This window comes from Hevea brasiliensis, chromosome 10 (assembly GCF_030052815.1).
Source record: "Hevea brasiliensis isolate MT/VB/25A 57/8 chromosome 10, ASM3005281v1, whole genome shotgun sequence".
NCBI lineage: Eukaryota > Viridiplantae > Streptophyta > Magnoliopsida > Malpighiales > Euphorbiaceae > Hevea > Hevea brasiliensis.
Window position 1 is genome coordinate 16097730 of NC_079502.1, and position 19839 is coordinate 16117568.

Below are 19839 nucleotides of genomic sequence, written 5' to 3' on the forward strand. Positions count from 1 at the left end.
TAACACCTTTCCCGCCCGTATATGGACCCCGAACCTAGAATTTTTGTTTTCAAAGTGGTTTCTTTTAATTTATCTTCACAAATGGTTTTCTTTAATTTTCCTCAAAATTAAAGTGCCGACTCCTCACTTTTTCCACTTCAGTGAAGAGCCTTTGTCCAGGCGACCGCAAAATACCTTGCAACAGGTAGGAAAGAAGGTTTCTAAACAATTTAGATCTTTAGTGATCCTACTAACAGATTTGAGATTATATTGTAAACTAGGTACATAAAAAAAGGATTGAATGTAACTTTAAGTCACTGTATGATACCCTTCCCATACCAGCAACGGGAGATGTTTTTCCATCAGCCACTATAACATTAATGTTACCATTACATTTTTTATATTCCATCAAAATTTCTGAAGAACCAATCATATGGTCTGAGGCACCAGTGTCAATAATCCATGCCTCACAATTATCATTTTTAGAGATAAGAAATGCTTGGATATTACCTCGTTGAGTAATAGTGGCCACAGAAGTGGATTGACCGACTTCAGAGTCTTTGGATGGTTGAGATGGCTACAATAGGTTCCTCAATACTTCTAATTGTGCAGTTGAGAATGGCAAGGAAGAGTTGGTTCTTTGGATTTCTGTGGAAGACTGTGCTGCATATGCTGACTTTTGCTGATTTCATGGTTTCCAATTTGCTGGCTTTCCATGGATCTCCCAGCACGTCTCTTTTGTATGATATGGCTTATTGGAATGATCACACCACAATTTATTGTCTTTGGATTTTTTTATTGTTGTTGTTGTTGATTGAGGTGACTCGATTTGTTAGGAAAGCAGAACTATCTTGAGTGTTGGAATTAGGGGAACTGTGAAGCATAACTCTCTTTCGACTTTCTTCATGTCTAACTTTAGCAAATACTTCTCGAATAGATGGAAGAGGTTTGGTGCCAAGTATTCTTCCCCTAACTTCATCCAAATCTTGGTTCAGTCCTTGAAGAAAATCAAACACTCAATCCTTTTCAAGAATCTTGCTGTAGAGCACTCCATCATCAGGGCAGCTCCAAGTAGTTTCATAAAAAAGATCCATTTCCTAGCATAACTCTTTGAGAATATTGTAATACTCGGTTACTAACGTTGTCCCTTGTCGAGTGTTGCGAATAGTGGATCGTATCTCAAAGCATTGAGATGTGTTTTCAAAATCAGAGTACATCTCTTGAACCACCTTCCAGATTTCATGAGCAGTTTTGTAGAACAAATAAGTTCTTCTAATTTTTGGTTCCATAGAATTAATCAACCATGCCATTACAATAGAATTTTCTGCTCCCACTTCTTGTAATGAGTATCAGTGCTTGCTGTTGTGCAATCTCACCATTGAGATATCCAGTCATCCCTTTCCCTTTAATCACAAGTAAGACTAATTGGAACCATTCACGAAAATTGGATCCATTCAATTTATGTTGGGTGATTTGTAGAGAAGGGGTGATTTCTGAAGTTTGATGGGTTTGTGGAAGGGTGGTGGTCTGTATTGTGGTAGATTCTGTAGAGTTTTCAACCTCAGGGGTAAGCTTAGCCATCTCCTTGGGAGAAGCAGAAAAATAATGAAAAATGATAAATAATGCTAGCCAGATAGCCTAGTTCTGATACCATGAAAGTAAAAGAGCTTTAAGAAATTCTGTTCTTTTATTCTCTCTCACTGTATAAAATATTTACAATGCATTTACAATATATAGGATTAAAACTACTAAAAATATACAACGTAATTTTAGGAGTTTGATTTGTACAGACTTGATTTTAGGAGCAGATTCTGAACATAATCAATGAAAATTTGACTCCAAAAAATCTGTCCAAAAAATCTGGGATTTTTCTTTCCTTTCCAACAGATTAAATAAGAATGATGGTTCTGATAATTACCAAAGCAGGCCGTGGATAGGAAAGCTGATTTTTATTGCTCAATTTTAGCAGCAAAACCTGAGTTTTTGCTGTCTGATGATGATTGATTTTCTAGTGCTGTTTTCCTTAGCTCTCCTTGCTGCATTTTCTGCTCATTCACAGGTTCTTCATCAAGAACCTGACAATTTGCTAGTGCTATTCTTGGGGTTGATCCATACTTTTCTAATATTGATTTCTCCCAAAATTTGAACACTTCCTTCATGTTTGAAGCCGATGGAAATGACTTTTAATAGGAAAAATTATTATTAATCATTTTATTTAATGAAATTAACTATTTAGTCCTATATTTTAAAAAATATACTAGTTAGTCTCTGTATTTTTGTTTTGTCTACTCTTTTCTCTCCATTTAATTTAAAGATTTGTTTGACGATATTAACTATTCTAATAATTGTTTGTTATTCTAATAAGTGTGAGCTGTTTTACTAGTTATTAGCTGTTTATACAATGATTTAAAGTAAGTATTCAGTAAAAATAATTATTAAATTAGTTGTTAAATATAAAAATAGTGGTATTATATTTTTAATCCTGGTCAAAATACTCTCTCAATATCTAAAAGTTATAAGTATAACTTTTCCTAAACCATTCCTTCAACTAACACTGGTAATCTATGTAGCATGGAAACGAAAATGATATTTTCAAAAACATAGGAAACAGAAATGTAAGAAACTGTGTAAATATAAAAAAATATAAAGGTATATATTTAAAGAAATTGCAAGTGAATTGGTGAGAAATAATGCAAAATTTTCTTTAATTGAAAAAAAAAATCCAAGTGTTTATGAGCTATTGCCTATTGATAAGTAAGCCCCAAATCACCAAAAGACAAGTAAATGAATGCCACACAAGAAGCATAACCAAGAATTGGGTAAAGTAGCCCATTTCCTGCCACCATTTTTCGCATATACTGTGTATAGGATCTGAAAAATGATAAAACACCAAAATTGAACAAACTACAATAAAATTCGTGGATACCCTTATGGCTCTATTTCAAGATACAGCCACAACTATAGAATCAAGGCACATAAAATTTAACAGCAGGACAGCAAAGGCTCGAAGCAAGAATAACAAAGGCATAAATTTTCTAATTCCTTGAAGATCTGTTTACATGGTGGGAAGTTATTTTGCATACGCCACACTAGGAATGGAATGATCTATGGAACACGAGCTTGCAAAGCATGGAATCGCGATAGAGAAAAAAATGGTAGAACACCACCGGCGTCGACCAGGTAAGTCGTCCTGTCCTCCTCCTCCTTCCTCATTCTCTATTTTAATTAGAGTCAAAATATTAAATATTACCTTAAAATTATTACTAAATATGATCTAACTTTTCTACTAATCAATATATTCAAAGTATGAGAAATTACAGTCATGAATTTAAATAGCTCAAAACTTAAAAAATAAAATGATTATATAGTTATGCTTTTTAAATTATATGATTGAATGAAATTTAAAATGACAGCCTAAAATAATAAGTGAAATTGAAGAGTAAATAAAATAAAAATATAAAAATTAATTAATATATTTTTTAAAATATAAATATTAAATAATTAATTTTATTAAAATAAAAAATAAATAATAATTTTTCCATTTTAATATTTGACCGTAATATGTTAACGAAGAATGCTAGTCTGGAAGGAATATGTGCATGGTGTTGAGATTGTGTCTCGCTTGCTGCGATAGGTCTGCAATTTTTTCTGCCATGTGTATTTCTATTTGAATGTGCTTTTGTGTTCAGTAGGTGTTAGCTGAAAACTAGTGGTCGTTTCCCCAAAATTTTTTCACGAGTAACTGTAATTTATTTAAATAATTAATTTAATAAAATTTAAATTCAATAAATTTTTAAAATTAATATATAAAGATTAATCTTCAATGATAAAACTATATAATTTTTAAAATAGAAAATATTATTCTCCTTCTTAAGAAAGCCATGTCCACTAGACCCGCCATAGGCTATTTTGAAACCGAGTCCAGACCGGTCACATTTTTTTTTTTTTTAATCAAAACAGACCGGTCAAAATCAAGTCTTCAAAATCTTAAGCGTATTAACAATGCAACAATTATAATACCGCCAACCCCTAACACCAGAAAGCCGCGTGAATTCACTGTAGCATTCTCCATTGAAGAACTCAGGACGGCGTCAATCATTCATCTCTTAATAGTTAATCCATTTTTAGTCCTACAAGAATGTCCTTTTCAACAAGTCTTAATCATCATCACTATCAACTAATCAACCTCATTGTTTTTAAACTAATGAAAAACCCAGTCAACCCTTCACAGAATACATCAAATTCTTCTTCAATTTAAATTTCTGTTCTTTCCCATACCAGAAAAATCTCTCCCCCAAATTTACTCAATGAATTCATTATCAAAATTCGCCTTTGGGTTTTTGCTGCTACTATGTTTCTGCTGCTTTACCGAGTCCAGATGCTCCAAAGGCTGCGATTTGGCTTTGGGTTCTTACTATGTCTGGCGAGGGACAAACCTCTCCTTCATCGCCGATGTTATGAAATCATCCATTCTAGAATCGCCCAACACAATTGTCAGCTACAACAGAGATCGAGTCCCAAACATGGACAGTGTCCAAGCAGGGATCAGAATCAACATCCCTTTCCCGTGCGACTGTATCAACGGTGAATTCCTCGGCCACGTGTTTCAGTACAACGTGGTAACTGGTGATACCTACGACGTCGTCGCCAACCGGTACTATTCTAACTTGACCACGGTTAACTGGTTGAAGCAGTTCAATAGCTATCCGGAGAACAATATACCCGACACCGGTGCGCTTAATGTCACCGTGAATTGCTCATGTGGGGATAGTTCGATTTCAAAGGATTATGGTTTGTTTATTACGTACCCACTTCGGCCTGAAGATACTCTTGATTCTATTGCAAATGCATCCAATATCAGTGCTAACTTGCTGCAGAGATATAATGTTGGTGCCAATTTTAGTCAAGGAAGTGGTTTGGTTTATATTCCAGGCAAAGGTGATTTGAAGAATTTAAGAATGTCTGTGTTTTGGGTTTGTTATTTATGATTAGTGATTGACGTAGGACAGTAATTGATTGGGGTGGAACTCATTAGGGAATTTAGTTTATATTAACGTATTTGTTTGGTTAGGTTCTTAATTATAATCCAGGTTTTATTAACCTCCTAATCAATAATCTAACATAAGCTTATATTGAATTCCTCCTCTTTAACAGTGGATATTCTCCTAGCATGTCTAATTTTTGGCGTAGGTTGAACATAGTTTTATTGATGCTTTTGCTGTTGAAAATTTTGTTGAATTTTCTTTTTCGGATAGAATTTATATGCTTTTGAACTTAGTTTGCCATTTAGTGATTTTTTGTTGGATATAAGAGGAATTCTTAATTGGCTAAGTGAATATTTAATTTGAAGATGTTGGTGTATATTGAACTTAGGCATTCGATTTTGCTATAAGTTAATTGGGACACCCCACCTTTCTGATCATGACATTGATAAAAAGTGATGTTAGGCTTATTAAAATTAAAATGAGATCCTTTTATTGTTAATGCTCACATATATTTGCATGCTAAAGTCCAAGGTTATAATCTAGTTGTTTCTTAAGGTGCTTGAAGTTGTAATGTAGTTTCTTGTATGATGAAGCCTTTTTGGGCATTTCAACCATACTGTTTTGAAGCATTCAACTGCATCATAAAATGATAAACCTGCACAGATGGGATAATTATTAGTTCCATAGGCTTACTGCACTTGCAATTTATTGTGTCATTTTGCCCTAAATGGCTATATTGTGTAAGCCCATGTTTCACTAATTCTTGTTTCTTATTTTAATTTAGTGATAATGTTTAAACTATAATATATTTGCTATTATACATTTGCTTTTGGATGCTATAATACCATATAAGAAATATTAAGTTCCTGAAAACGATATTTAGCTGTCTACTGTGAAATGCTATAAATGAGACTCACTGAAACTCTCTGTATCACAGATGACAATAATAGCTATCGGCCTCTGACGTCAAGGTAATATGAGTTTCTTTATTCCTTACATTAACTTAATCTTTTATTTATTCCCCTTGGCTACTTTGGATCTCTTGCAAATGCAAATTACTAAAAGCTTGTGTTTTTTCTTTGAATTTTTCCTTTTGCAGCACAGGTGGTTTGAACTTCTCTGCACGCCATTTTTGTGATGATATCTTCATTTTTATATTTGGGCAATAATGCTATAATGCAAACTTCATGCTTCTTTAACTTACATATACCTTCAACATAAGCAGGGATAGCAGGTGGAGTTATTGCTGGCATATCCATAGGGGCAGTAGCTGTGGTGCTGTTAGTAGCAGTTATTGTGTACTTTAGATTTTATCAGAAAAAGAAGTTGAAGAAAGCAATATTGCTTTCTGGATCTAATGATCTCTCTGCTCAAGCTTTGCAAGGTATCTTTGTTTTCATTTATATCTTTCTTAAGTTTTGATGGAAGTACTTAATGAATTCACTGGAAATTTCTCTAATTGTAGTATTGCCTTAGCAGAAATGCCAGGGTTTTATTTTGCATGAGCTCTTTAAATTTTACTCAGTTATGTACTATGCATGCCTGTGCTGCATGGCTAAATATCTCATGCCTGTTATCATAATCTCTTTCCTTAAATATTCCTCCTATAATTCGATAACATGAAAATTTTTTTTGTTGAACTGTTAATCATAAAATAATTTGTGGAGACGAATAAATGAAAAAAATAAATGAAAAAAAAAGGGAGAGCCTTTGAAAGGGAGCAGGGCTGCTTGCCATTGTTAGATATAGGTGAGGTGCAAGTGCAACCTTTCCACTCTTTCAGTTTTCTAGACACCACCCTCCCTCCCCCTCCCCCCTCCCCCCCCTCTGCAAAACCATCTCCCTTCTTTCCACCTTCCCTTTTCCCTTTGTGAGGTAGAATTTCTTTTTTAGATTCCTTATAATGTGTATGAGCCAGCTATTGCATGACTCAGCATCTACTTCGTTCTAATTTACAAAATTTTCATTTTTATGTGCGAGAAAACAAAAGTTCTCCAATTATTAATATTTCATCCATTATTAGAATTTAAGTGTGTGTTGTTGCGAAATTACACATTGAAAATATGCATGATAAAAGGGCACAATATTAATGGTTGAGGTTGTAACATTGAAATGACCAATCATTTTGATATGTAAGCACCTCAATCACTTGTATAAGCCCATATTAAAAATAAATTAAAGTGTAATATGCCTAGTACTCTCTTTCAATTTAATATGGTATCTGAAGAGAATATTTTCTGTTTATTTTCTTGAATAAGATACAAGGTATTTATATATAAAGAATCATATAATTAAGTATTCTAATTGGGAAGATATCCCAATAATTATGCTAACTAATTAAGAAGAATATTTTGTACATAATTATAGGATTGACTTTTTATAACACTCTCCCTCAAGTTGGAGCATAGATATTAATCATGCCCAACTTGTTACAAATGTAGTCAACCCGAGCCCTATTCAAAGCTTTTGTGAAGATATCTCCTAATTGCTCTCCGGTTTTGACATGCCTTGTTGAGATGATCTTCTGTTGTATCTTTTCTCGAAGGAAATGACAATCAATTTCAATATGCTTAGTACGCTCATGAAACACTGGATTTGAGACAATATGAAGAGCGGCTTGATTGTCACGCCATAGTTTGGTAGGAGATGAGGTCTCAAGACCTACTTCTTCCAATAACTGACGTGTCCACATAACTTCACACATAGCTTGGGCTATAGCTCGATATTCTGATTCAGCACTTGAAAGAGAAACTACAGTTTGTTTCTTACTTCTCCAAGATACTAAGTTTCCTCCAACAAAGATACAATATCCTGTAATGGATCTTCTATCAATCTTTGAACCTGTCCAATCTGCATCTAAAAAGCACTCAATATTTAAGTGCTCATGATTGTTATATAAGAGACCACTGCCTGGAGCACCTTTCAAGTAACATAAAATTTGCCCCAAAGCTTTTCAATGGTTAACAGTAGGAGATGACATAAATTGACTTACAATACTAACTGAATATGCAATATCTGGACGAGTTACTGTGAGATAATTAAGTTTGCCAACCATTTTTTCCTCAATCATCTGTGTATGAGAGTCAGGGGGAGGAGGATGATCTCTTAATATATACTGTCCAACTAATGTCTAGTCTTCTCCCATAGCCTGTACCTTCTGTCTCTAGATCTACTCGACCTCCCGTTGTTCATGTTTATTCCAGGAGATTGGAGATTCCTGACTCAGATCCTCCACCAGCTACTTCGTTGGGAGATCCTGTACCTCATACTGATCATGATTCTGATCTAGACTTACCTATTGCTCTTCGTAAAGGTAAACATTCATGTACTTACCCTATCTCTTCTTTTCAACTCAACTCAACTCAACTAAGCCTTTATCCCAAAAATTTGGGGTCGGCTATATGGATTCGCTTTTTCCACTCTGAACGATTTTGGGTTAAATCCTCAGAAATGTGTAATGCTTCTAAGTCATGCTGTACTACTCTCCTCCAAGTCAATTTAGGTCTACCCCTTTTTTTCTTTCTATCCTCTAGCCTAATGTGCTCTACTTGTCTAACTGGAGCCTCCGTATGTCTACGCTTCACATGACCAAACCACTTCAATCTCCCTTCTCTCAACTTATCTTCAATTGGCACCACTCCTACCTTTTCTCTAATACTTTCATTACGGACTTTATCTAGTCTAGTATGGCCACTCATCCACCTTAACATTCTCATCTCTGCAACTCTTATCTTAGATGAATACGAAAATTTCAATGCCCAACACTAACTACCATATAGCATAGCCGGTCGTATGGCTGTACGGTAAAATTTTCCTTTTAATTTATTGGGAATCTTACGATCACATAAAACTCCCGTGGCACGTCTTCACTTCAACCATCCGGCTTTAATCCTATGACTAACATCCTCCTCACATCCCCCATCTACTTGAAGGACTGAGCCTAGATATTTAAAGTGATTACTTTGGGACAGTGCCACTCCATTCAAACTAACTCCTTCCATATAACCTGTTTGGGCTTCTATGAAATTGCAATGCATGTATTCTGTCTTCGTTCTACTTAACTTAAAACCCTTTGACTCTAGAGTACTTCTCCAAAGTTCTAGCTTCCTATTGACTCCTTCTCGTGTCTCATCTATCAGAACAATATCATCCGCAAACATCATGCACCAAGGAATACTCTCTTGTATATGTTTCGTCAGTTCATCTAAAACTAATGTAAAAAGGTAAGGGCTTATGGCTGATCCTTGGTGTAATCCAATTGAGATCGGAAAATCTCTTGTGTCCCCTCCCACTGTGCGCACAATAGTAGTTGCTCCTTCATACATATCTTTTAATACTTGTATATACCTAATAGATACCCTCTTTTGTTCTAACGCATTCCATAAGACCTCTCTTGGAACACTATCATAAGCCTTCTCCAAATTAATAAAAACCATGTGTAGATCTTTCTTCCCATCTCTATATTTCTCCATCAAGCTTCTAATGAGAAAGATCGCTTCCATAGTTGAACGACCAGGCATGAAACCAAATTGATTGAGAGAGATAGAAGTATCATGACGTAGTCGATGCTCCACAACTCTCTCCCACAACTTCATAGTATGGCTCATGAGTTTAATTCCCTATAGTTTGAGCAACTCTGTATGTCTCCCTTATTTTTAAAAATAGGTACTAAAATACTCTTCCTCCATTCATCAGGCATTTTCTTTGAGTTTAGAATCTTATTAAATAATTTAGTTAACCATACCACTCCCATATCTCCCAAATACTTCCACACTTCAATTGGTATTTCATCGGGTCCACAGGCTTTACCTACTTTCATTCTCTTAAGTGCTTCCTTTACTTCTAAAGATCTAATCCTTCTAGTATAATTTACATTCTTTTCTATTGTTCTATAATCTATATTCACGCTATTTCCATTTTGACTATTATTAAAGAGATCATTAAAATAATTTCTCCATCTTTCTTTAATGTCCTCATCTTTCACCAACACTTTTCCTTCTTTATCCTTAATGCACCTGACTTGATTGAGATCTTGACATTTCCTTTCTCTACTCCTTGCTAATCTATAAATATCTTTCTCCCCTTCTTTAGTTCCAAGTTTCTCATATAACTTTTCAAAGGCACGTGCTCTTGCTTGGCTAATCGCCTTTTGCCTCTTTCTTTGCTATTTTGTACTGTTCATATGCCTCATTATTATCACATTTAAGTAATTTCTTATACCATTCCCTTTTTCTCTTCACTGCCTTTTGTACTTCCTCATTCCATCACCATCTCTCTTTTGAGGGTGGTCCATGTCCTTTAGACTCTCCAAGTACTTTTCTAGCTACTTCTCTAATCTTTGATGCCATCTGTATCCACATATCATTGGTCTCCATATCTAGCTTCCATACTTCGGACTCAAGAAGCTCATTTTTTAACTTCCCTTGCTTTACTCCTTTGAACTCCCACCACTTTGTTCGAGCTACACTATTTCTTATGACCTTACTTGAATTGTTCCTAAACTTGACATCCAAGACCACCAACCTATGTTGACTTGTTAAAGCCTCTCTGGAATGACCTTGCAATCCTTGCATAGAGCTCTATTTGTCTTCGTGGTTAAGAGGAAGTCGATTTGGCTTCTATGTTGCCCACTTTTGAAAGTCACTAAATGTGACTCTCTTTTTATAAAGTAGGTATTTGCTAGTATTAGGTCGTATGCCATAGCAAAATCCAGGATGCTTTTTCCCTCCTCATTTCGACTGCCAAAACCAAAACCTCCATGAACATTCTCATAACTTTGCCTATCACTTCCTACATGTCCATTCAAATCTCCACCAATGAAAACATTCTCTTCATTCGGTATGCTTTGCATTAAATCATCCATATCTTCCCAAAACCTTTGTTTACTCTCCTTTGTCTAGTCCTATTTGTGGGGCATAAGCACTAACTATATTTATTGTTTCTCCGTCTAGTACTAGCTTTACTAGTATAATTCTATCTCCTACTCTTTTCACAGCTACTACTGTGTCTTTCAATGTCCTGTCTATGATTATACCCACTCCGTTCTTGTTTCTCTCCTTTCCGGTAAACCACAATTTGTACCCTGAATTACCCACTTCCTTACTTTTCTCTCCTACCCATTTAGTCTCCTGAATGCAAGCAAAATTCACCCTTCTCCTTTCCAAGGTATCCACAAGCTCCATTAATTTTCCTGTAAGTGATCCAACATTCCAAGTACCAACCCTGATCCTCCTCCTATTCTGCTCCTTCCTAATTGGTCTCCTTCTATGATATCTTCTATTATTTTCTATATCTATCTTGTGTTCTGTTCCACTATTTGTTCTATTATCTGTCTTATGGACTAACTTCTTTACCCACACCCGTCCATGATGTGGGAACCCTTGCTCACTTAACACCACACCCGGGCGCCGGCATGGCGCGTCGCTTTCGGTGAACGCCCTACACCCTTGCATATTTATCACCACACCCGGGCTCCGATGTAGCGCGTCGTTAGTAGAGGATGCCCCAACGTTTATATCATTTGAATCCATATCATAGGGTGTGACGAAATTTTTACGCTGGTTGTCACCTACCGCAACCCTCCTCCTTTATCCGGGCTTGGGACCGGCTAAGCGCAAACTACTTGTTTCTTATAATTAATTGTCTTCTTGTTCTCGGTGTTTTGTTATTTCTTTAGACTCTGTTCCTATCCCTAATACTGTTGGTGAGGCACCGTCTCATCCTGGCTGGTGTGATGCTATGAAAGAGGAAATGTAGACTTTAGATGCTAATGGTACATGGGAACTGTTGTCTTTGCCCACTGATAAGAAAGCTATTGGTTGCAAATGAGTATTTTCAGTAAAGGTAAATCCTGATGGTTTTGTGGCTAGGTTAAAAGCACGCCTTGTAGCAAAAGGATATGCTCAGACATATGGGGTTGATTACTCTTGACACTTTTTCTCCTATAGCTAAACTTACTTCTATTTGCTTGTTTATCTCTTTAGCAGCTATATATGATTGGCCCTTGCATCAATTGGATATCAAGAATGCTTTCCTTCATGGTGATCTTCAGGAGGAGGTGTATATGGAGCAACCACTTGGGTTTGTTGCTCAGGGGGAGTTGGGTAAAGTTTGTAGGCTTCGGAAGTCTCTTTATGGCTTGAAACAAAGTCTTAGGGCATGGTTTGGGAGATTCAGTGAAGTAGTACAGGAATTTGGTATGCAAAAGAGTAAGTGTAATCACTCAGTATTTTATAGGCAATCTGAGGCTGGTTTAATTCTCCTAGTAATCTATGTGGATGACATTGTCATCACTGGGAGTGACTCTGCAGGTATTTCATCTCTTAAAACCTTCCTCCAAACCCAGTTTCAGACCAAAGACTTGGGATTGTTAAAGTATTTCTTGGGTATCAAAGTTATGAGAAGTAAGAAGGGTATTTTCTTGTCTCAAAGAAAATATGTCCTCGATCTATTGGCAGAGACAGGAAAATTAGGTGCTAAGCCTTATAGTGCACCAATGACTCCAACTTTACAACTGTTAGCAGGGGATAGTGAGTTGTTTGAAGATCCAGAAAGATACAGGAGATTGGTAGGAAAATTGAACTACCTTACAATCACTCGTCCTGACATTGCTTATGCCGTTAGTGTGGTAAGTCATTTTATGTCTTCCCCAACTGTTACTCATTGGGAAGCCTTGGAACAAATCTTGTGTTATCTAAAGAGCGCTCCAGGAAGAGGTTTGCTATATGGTAATCATGGGCATTTGAATATTGAATATTTTTCAGATGCCGACTGGGCTGAATCTAAGGTTGACAGGAGGTCAACTACTGGATATTACGTTTTTGTTGGAGGAAATTTGGTGTCTTGGAGAAGCAAGAAGCAGAGTGTAGTTTCTCGATCTAGTGCTGAATCCGAATACAAAGCCATGGCACAATCAGTATGTGAGGTAATGTGAATACTTCAATTACTAGATGAGGCAGGTTTTAAAACCTCCCTGCCTGCGAAATTGTGGTGTGATAATCAAGCTGCTCTCCATATTGCTTCTAATCCGGTGTTTCATGAGCGGACCAAACATATTGAGATTGATTGTCACTTATTCGTGAAAAGATTCAACAACAGATCATTTCAACAGGACACATCAAAGCTAGAGAGCAGTTAGGAGATATTTTTACAAAAGCTCTGAATGGAGCTAGGATTGACTACATTTGTAACAAGTTGGGCATGATTAACATCTATGCTCCAACTTAAGGGGGAGTGTTATGGAAAGTCAATCACTATATTTTTTCTCTGTATATTCTGTATTCTGTATTCCTATTTAGGATTTCTTATTTAGGATTTCTTCCTAATTAGTAGAACATAATTATAGGAATCAATTTTATATATATACCCATGTACAGATTAATTGAAATTGAGGAGAATTATCTCTTTCTACAATACATAATTATAGGATTGACTTTCTATAACAGTATCACAATATGGATTGAGTTGTGGATTTCAATCGCCCATATGGCTGTGTAATTGAGCCTATGTTAGGTTAATACTAACTAATTGTCAAGTGACAACTATGCAGTTGCTATTAAGGGGGAGTGTTGACAGATCCACATTGAAAATATACATAATGAAATGGCACAATATAAACGGCTAAGTCGTAACATTGAATTGACTACTCATTTTAATTTGTAAGCAGCTCAATAACTTTTATAAGTCCATATTAAAAATGAAATGAAGTGCAATATGCTTAGCACTCTCTCCGAAATAAACATGTGCCGTGTGTTTTGAATTACTTGCTTTCTGCAAGGTGCCTCCTTCAATGTATTCTTGTTACAAAATACTATCTTCTTGATCCAATTATCTCCACCACAACCCACACCCCCACCCTCCCCCCCACCAATTTATTTCTTTGTGTAAATACATAGAAACATAATCATCTCATTTGCTGGTTATTATTTCTCTTGTACACGTGAGAATGAAATGATATGAATGATTAGGTTTATTCAATAATTGACCTTTCCAGCCCTCTTGGTTCAGCTCCTGGAAGTAACTCAGATAAACCTGTGGAATCAACCGGTCTGGCGCCGTCTCCAGTCCTTACTGGCATAACTGTGGATAAATCAGTGGAGTTCTCATATGAAGAACTTGCCCAGGCTACTGATAACTTCAGTATGGCTAATAAGATTGGCGAAGGTGGCTTTGGGTCTGTGTACTATGCAGAACTGAGAAACGAGGTTTGTAGTCACTAGGATTTATCATAAATCATTGTTGAATAAATGTTTCAACATTGTGCATTTTTCCTTCATGATAATGAACGTGAGCTAAATCAGCATACTGGCCAAGTTTTACAAGACGAGTACATTTTTTCTTTTCTGTTTTTAGATTGCAAAAATGGTTATAATGTCTGTCTAAATGGTATTCTACCACATTATATAAAACCACCAGGGGATTGATATAAAATATACCTGTCATGAGATCCTTTTAAATTGGAGGTTATATGTATGTGTCATTTATAATAACAGTTAGAAAACAAGCCAATTGAAGGATATACCTTAAGTTTTAATGTGACTTAAAAGATTTTATTGTTGATTATGAGCTTTCATGAAGTTTTTGTCGAATAACTTTGTTTGCTTTATAGACATTTTGGGTTGGGGGAAATCAGAACTTTTAGAGGCAGCTTAATAAAATTACGAATGGTTAGTGACTTAGTTTAGTGGAGTTAAGCACCAAAGTTGGGTATGAGGAAGCAAATGGAAAATTACCCTGGAAGGAATGAAAGAAGTAGAATATCTTGGTTAACTTCTGGCATCTACATGCGTTAAAGCTGAACTGGAAATCACAGCATCTTTATTAACTTTTTGGTTTTAACATCCTCTATATTATTAGTTAGGTAGTTGTTGAATATTTTTTAAGGAGTCAATTTGTTTCCAAAATAAATAAATGGTCCATGGAATTTTTTTTTAATAGAACGCGTTCTTTGAGAAACTGAATTATTTTCCATTATATGGCTAATTGGCTATAAAACTGAAAATTTTTTTTTTCTTTTCTTTTAGTGTTTGAAGCAGATTAGAAAAACTTTAATTATGTTTCAACAAATTAAATTGTGATGAACTTGAAAAATGTTTTGATCCATGAGAATTTAATATTTTTTCCCACTTGATGTTTACCTACTTGAGTATATGAGCAAATTTGAAGAAGAAGAAGAATTTGAAGAGAATAATAATTTGAATAAGAAGAAATTGAAGAAGAATAATTTGAAGAGAAGAAGAAGAATTTGAAGAATAAGAATATGGAGGATCATTTTTTTTGAATTTGAAGAATAAGAATAAGGAGGATCATTTTTTTTTTCTTTTAGCATTTTGAGCATATTAGAAAAACTTCAATTATGATTCAACAAATTAAATTGTGACAACCATGGAAAATGTTATGATCTATGAGAAAATTTTTTCTCACTTGATGTTTACCTGAGTATAAGAGCAAATTTTTAAAAAAGAGGAGCAATAAGTGATGATTTCTGTTAATAGCTATACCCCTTTTCATGAATTTTTTTAAGTCTGGATTTAATACAAGTAAAATTTTCTTTGAACAAGTTTCGTACGAATTCCAAACACAGGGGAATATGTTTCAGGACTGCCTTTAGCTATCTGCCAAATGTTGTTTTGTTCCATGGTGCATTTACTAATACTTACAGGGATGAATTTACTTCTTTTTTTTTTTTATTTCTTTTAAAGGACAGAAGCATGTGTTGATTCCTTTATTTTTAGTAATATATATTTCTGCTCCTAACACCCATAAATTGAAATTATCATGCAGAAAGCTGCAATCAAGAAAATGGACATGCAAGCTTCGAAAGAATTTTTTGCTGAACTAAAGGTTTTAACACATGTTCATCACTTGAACCTGGTACACTTTCTATCTCAGTTACAAGAAATAATAGCTATGCTTATAAAGAAGAATTAGTGTTGTCGACTTGTCTTCTTTACTTCATTTGAGTAAATTATCAAAATTTTATTTTAGAACAGTTTTCAGAGCAAGTGATCATATTACGTAAAAAACTTCATAGTTACTGTTTGTCCATCTTACGAACTGAATAGAATATACACATATCATTTCATTTATCCAATTAAAATAATGAGACCTGGTTCTGGATTGAGACTTAATGAACATAGGCAAAACTATATTGTTTGTTTGCATGACCAGATCGGTCTACATTCCCTGCTTGGTGATTTTATAAATGACAATGCCTTATAGCCTCTTTATATAAGTTTTGGCATGTTTAGTTTAATGCGCTAACTCCTTTGCTTTGGGGAACAAAATCATAAAAGGCAGTTTTTCTGTCTACAATGGCAATGTAAGAAACAGTTCAAATTTTTATGTCAAACAAACATGGAAAGATTTAGATTTGTGGCTCCGAATTTCGGAGATATAGATAAAAAAAAAAAAAAGGCACTTTATGTTATACATTGAAAATATTATTAACTTTTAGAAGTGCAAAGCTGTGACATATGGATAGGGGAGAGCAGTTTTCGGTTTAAACCGAAAAACCGAACCGAACCGATTGAATTCGGTTCAATCGGTTTGGTTTTAAAATTTAATCAGTTTGGTTCGGTTTATAATTTTAATAATTTTGGTTAATCGGTTCGGTTCGATTATTTTCATAAAAAAATTTAAAAAACCGAACCGAACCGAAATTATTAATATATATAGGAAATAAAAAAAATCGAACCGAATTGAATTGAACCGAATCGAACCGAACCGAAATCAAAGAAAACCGAATCGAACCTTAATATTTTTGAGTTTCGATTTCTAATTTTTTTTTGTTTTTATGTTTTTATTATTTAGATTTAATGTTAAAAATATAAAATTTTATAAATTTCGGTTTGATCGGTTTAAAACCGAACGGAACCAATATTTATCGGTTCGATTTGGTTCGGTTTTCTCTTATCAATCGGTTCGGTTCGATTTTTAAAATTTTTGATTTTCGGTTTTCGGTTTTATCGGTTCGGCTCGGAACCGAACCGACCGTTTGCACACCCCTAAGTATGGATATTTTCATTAGCTGCACTTTCAAGGTTAAGGGCCTGTTTGCAAGAGGGAAGAAAATGAGGAAGGGAAAATGGATTACTAGACCCACAAATTTGTTTCTTGTCATGTGGGTCCTAATTCCCTTTTTCCTCAGCATTTTCTTTCTCCTCTCTCCCAAACATAGCCAAGGTCTTAATTAGTTACATAAATATCAAAGTGTCCTGCCAGAAGGATTTTGCAAGTTAATGGTTCACAGTTTACACAATAGTTCTGTCTGCGTACAATTATGCACACACCAATCAAAATTTTGGATTTTCCTTTACCTTGTATTCACTACATGATATCGTCTACATATATTGCAGGTCCGATTAATTGGATATTGTGTTGAGGGTTCTCTTTTCCTTGTTTATGAGTACATTGAGAATGGAAACTTAAGCCAACATTTGCGTGGCTCTGGTGAGAGTACATGCATTCTGTAGATCATTTCTGATGGGAGCTGATATATAATGGTACTGATAACATTATTGCTTGTTTCCAGGGAGGGATCCATTGCCATGGTCTGCTAGGGTGCAAATTGCCCTTGATTCAGCTAGAGGCCTTGAATATATACATGAGCATACTGTTCCTGTTTATATTCATCGTGATATTAAGTCAGCAAATATATTGATTGACCAGAACTTCCGTGGAAAGGTTGTATTGACATCTATTATGTGATAGTGATCCATTTGAAAGCCTTTGAAATTGCTATACTAAATTGTTTGCAATGCAGGTTGCAGATTTTGGGTTAACAAAACTAACAGAGGTTGGAAGTGGATCGCTCCCGACACGTCTTGTGGGTACATTTGGATACATGCCACCAGAGTAAGAAACTTATCTAATTGACATGAAAGTAGAATATCAGCATTAAGACTCATGAAGAGTCCAATTTTAACCTGTCAATTTGCCAGTCTAGATGTTTTTAGCAACTGTCCCCCATCTGTAATGGTCTGAACAAAGATCCTGGAGATCTGTTATTTTGCAGTTTCTGAACAGTGTGGTTTTGTGATTTTATTCCTGTCATTATATCTTTTAGGGAATTGTTTGAGGCAGCTAATGGCCAGGATTCAAGATAGGTTCTGATTGGTAATTTTGTATGTGGATGAATTCCAGTGAAATTGTTCTCATGGAGTCTTATGTTCAGAATTTCAGGATGGAGCCACTGTGTTTCCAATCCTGGATTTAAGCCCATGCATCAATGGGTGGAGCAGGCTACCTTTTAGACTGGTAGCTCAATGAGCAAAGAAAAAGGAAGAATTTCAGGCAGGAAATGACTGTAGAGGAAAGTGAATGAGTGGGATATGTTAGGGATGATACTGAAAGTAATACAAGGGATTTATTTAATGGAATGGAAGATAAAATTATTTAGCATTATGGGAAAGTGATGGTTATGGGAAACTAAAATCTATTGCAAGTTAAATGGTATACTCAGTATACTTAATGGAGTCACTGTAGTCAGCCAGGGAAACCTTTATGGCATGTTTGGTTTATGAGAATAAAGGCATTTTATGTATCTGATATAATTGGGAAAACAAAAGCTTCATTGATTTATTCTATTAATATGGATTAAAATTTTCTGTTTGTCTGCAGATATGCACAATATGGCGATGTTTCTCCAAAAGTGGATGTTTATGCCTTTGGAGTTGTCCTTTATGAACTTATTTCTGCGAAGGATGCTATTGTCAAGATAAATGGTTCTAGTACTGAAACAAGGGGCCTTGTTGCTTTGGTTAATCTTCTTCCCTCTTTCTTTATCAGTTAATTTAGTGTATAAATAGATAAACATAACTTACTAGAGGTCTCACTCTGTTAAAATCAGAATTAGAGCCAAACTGTACAATTTTTTTGTACTAAAAAGTTTACCTTAACTTGTCTTGCCCTAATTAACTTCCAGAAAATGCCCACTAGTTGATCTCACTGTTTTAATGTGTACAGTTTGAAGATGCTCTTAATGAACCTGATCCTAAAGAAGAGCTTTGCAAATTAATTGACCCAAGGCTTGGGGATAACTATCCAGCTGATTCAGTCCGAAAGGTAAGAAGAATATCCTGGAGAGGGAGGTGTTAGATACCTTTTATAAGGTTTGAGATATACTGAAGTACTGTGTTTATTTTGGTTGTAGATGGCCCAGCTTGCCAAGGCATGCACACAAGAGAATCCTCATTTGCGTCCAAGTATGAGATCTATTGTGGTTGCCTTAATGACTCTTTCATCCTCAACAGAGGATTGGGATGTTGGCTCCTTCTATGAAAATCAAGCTCTTGTCAATTTGATGTCAGGAAGATAGAAGCTATGCTCATCAAGCACTACAGAGGTTCTCCTTTCTTTTTTTTTTTCCCTTTTTTCTTTTTTTTTTTCTTTTTTGAGAAATTTTAGAATACAATCGTTGTATGTATAACGATTTTATTATGACAATTGATTATGGTGGATCTCATTTGGATCCCTAAATCATAATCAATGATCAAAATATATTTGTTATATATATAACGATTGCACTGAATAAATTCTCACTTGCAACACTTGTGATATTTCACTCCCACATAAATATGTTGTTTGTAAATGTTTAGTTGAAAATTGTGGAAGCAACATAGAATTGTATTAATCATTTTGATAAGTTCATAGAAAGGTTTTTACTTTTCTTTTACCCTTGAAAAATGAAGCGTTAAATTAAATTGTTTTTCAATTCATTTAGTGTGCCATTAAAGGGCAATGAAAGACTAATTGATTAATGTACATACTGTTTGGTTGAATTCCAATTGTACTTAGAATTCATTTAAAATAGATTTTCCTGTTTGATATTATATAAATTAAAATACAAAATTGAATTGAATTGAATTGAATTGAA

At 35.0% G+C, this 19839-nt stretch overlaps 1 protein-coding gene across 1 annotated transcript; it reads left to right on the plus strand.

Annotated features, from left to right (window-relative positions):
* The first annotated feature begins 3998 nt into the window (after positions 1 to 3998).
* Positions 3999 to 19649, plus strand: LOC110647806 (lysM domain receptor-like kinase 3). Its single transcript, XM_021801796.2, has 12 exons — positions 3999 to 4917; positions 5902 to 5935; positions 6064 to 6068; positions 6190 to 6348; positions 13971 to 14167; positions 15747 to 15836; positions 17321 to 17414; positions 17497 to 17648; positions 17728 to 17819; positions 18585 to 18723; positions 18930 to 19028; positions 19117 to 19649. The coding sequence occupies exons 1-12, from the start codon at positions 4287 to 4289 to the stop codon at positions 19279 to 19281; spliced, it is 1857 nt and encodes a 618-aa protein (XP_021657488.2). The 5' UTR covers positions 3999 to 4286; the 3' UTR covers positions 19282 to 19649.
* The last annotated feature ends 190 nt before the right edge of the window (positions 19650 to 19839 follow it).

Excerpts from the sequence above, each read along its gene's own strand:
- LOC110647806 (XM_021801796.2), top strand. The coding sequence starts at position 4,287 with ATGAATTCATTATCAAAATTCGCCTTTGGGTTTTTGCTGCTACTATGT. Across the intron at positions 4,918-5,901 it reads GGTTTATATTCCAGGCAAAG|ATGACAATAATAGCTATCGG; the intron begins GTGATTTGAAGA and ends TCTGTATCACAG. Across the intron at positions 6,349-13,970 it reads CTCTGCTCAAGCTTTGCAAG|CTCCTGGAAGTAACTCAGAT; the intron begins GTATCTTTGTTT and ends CTCTTGGTTCAG.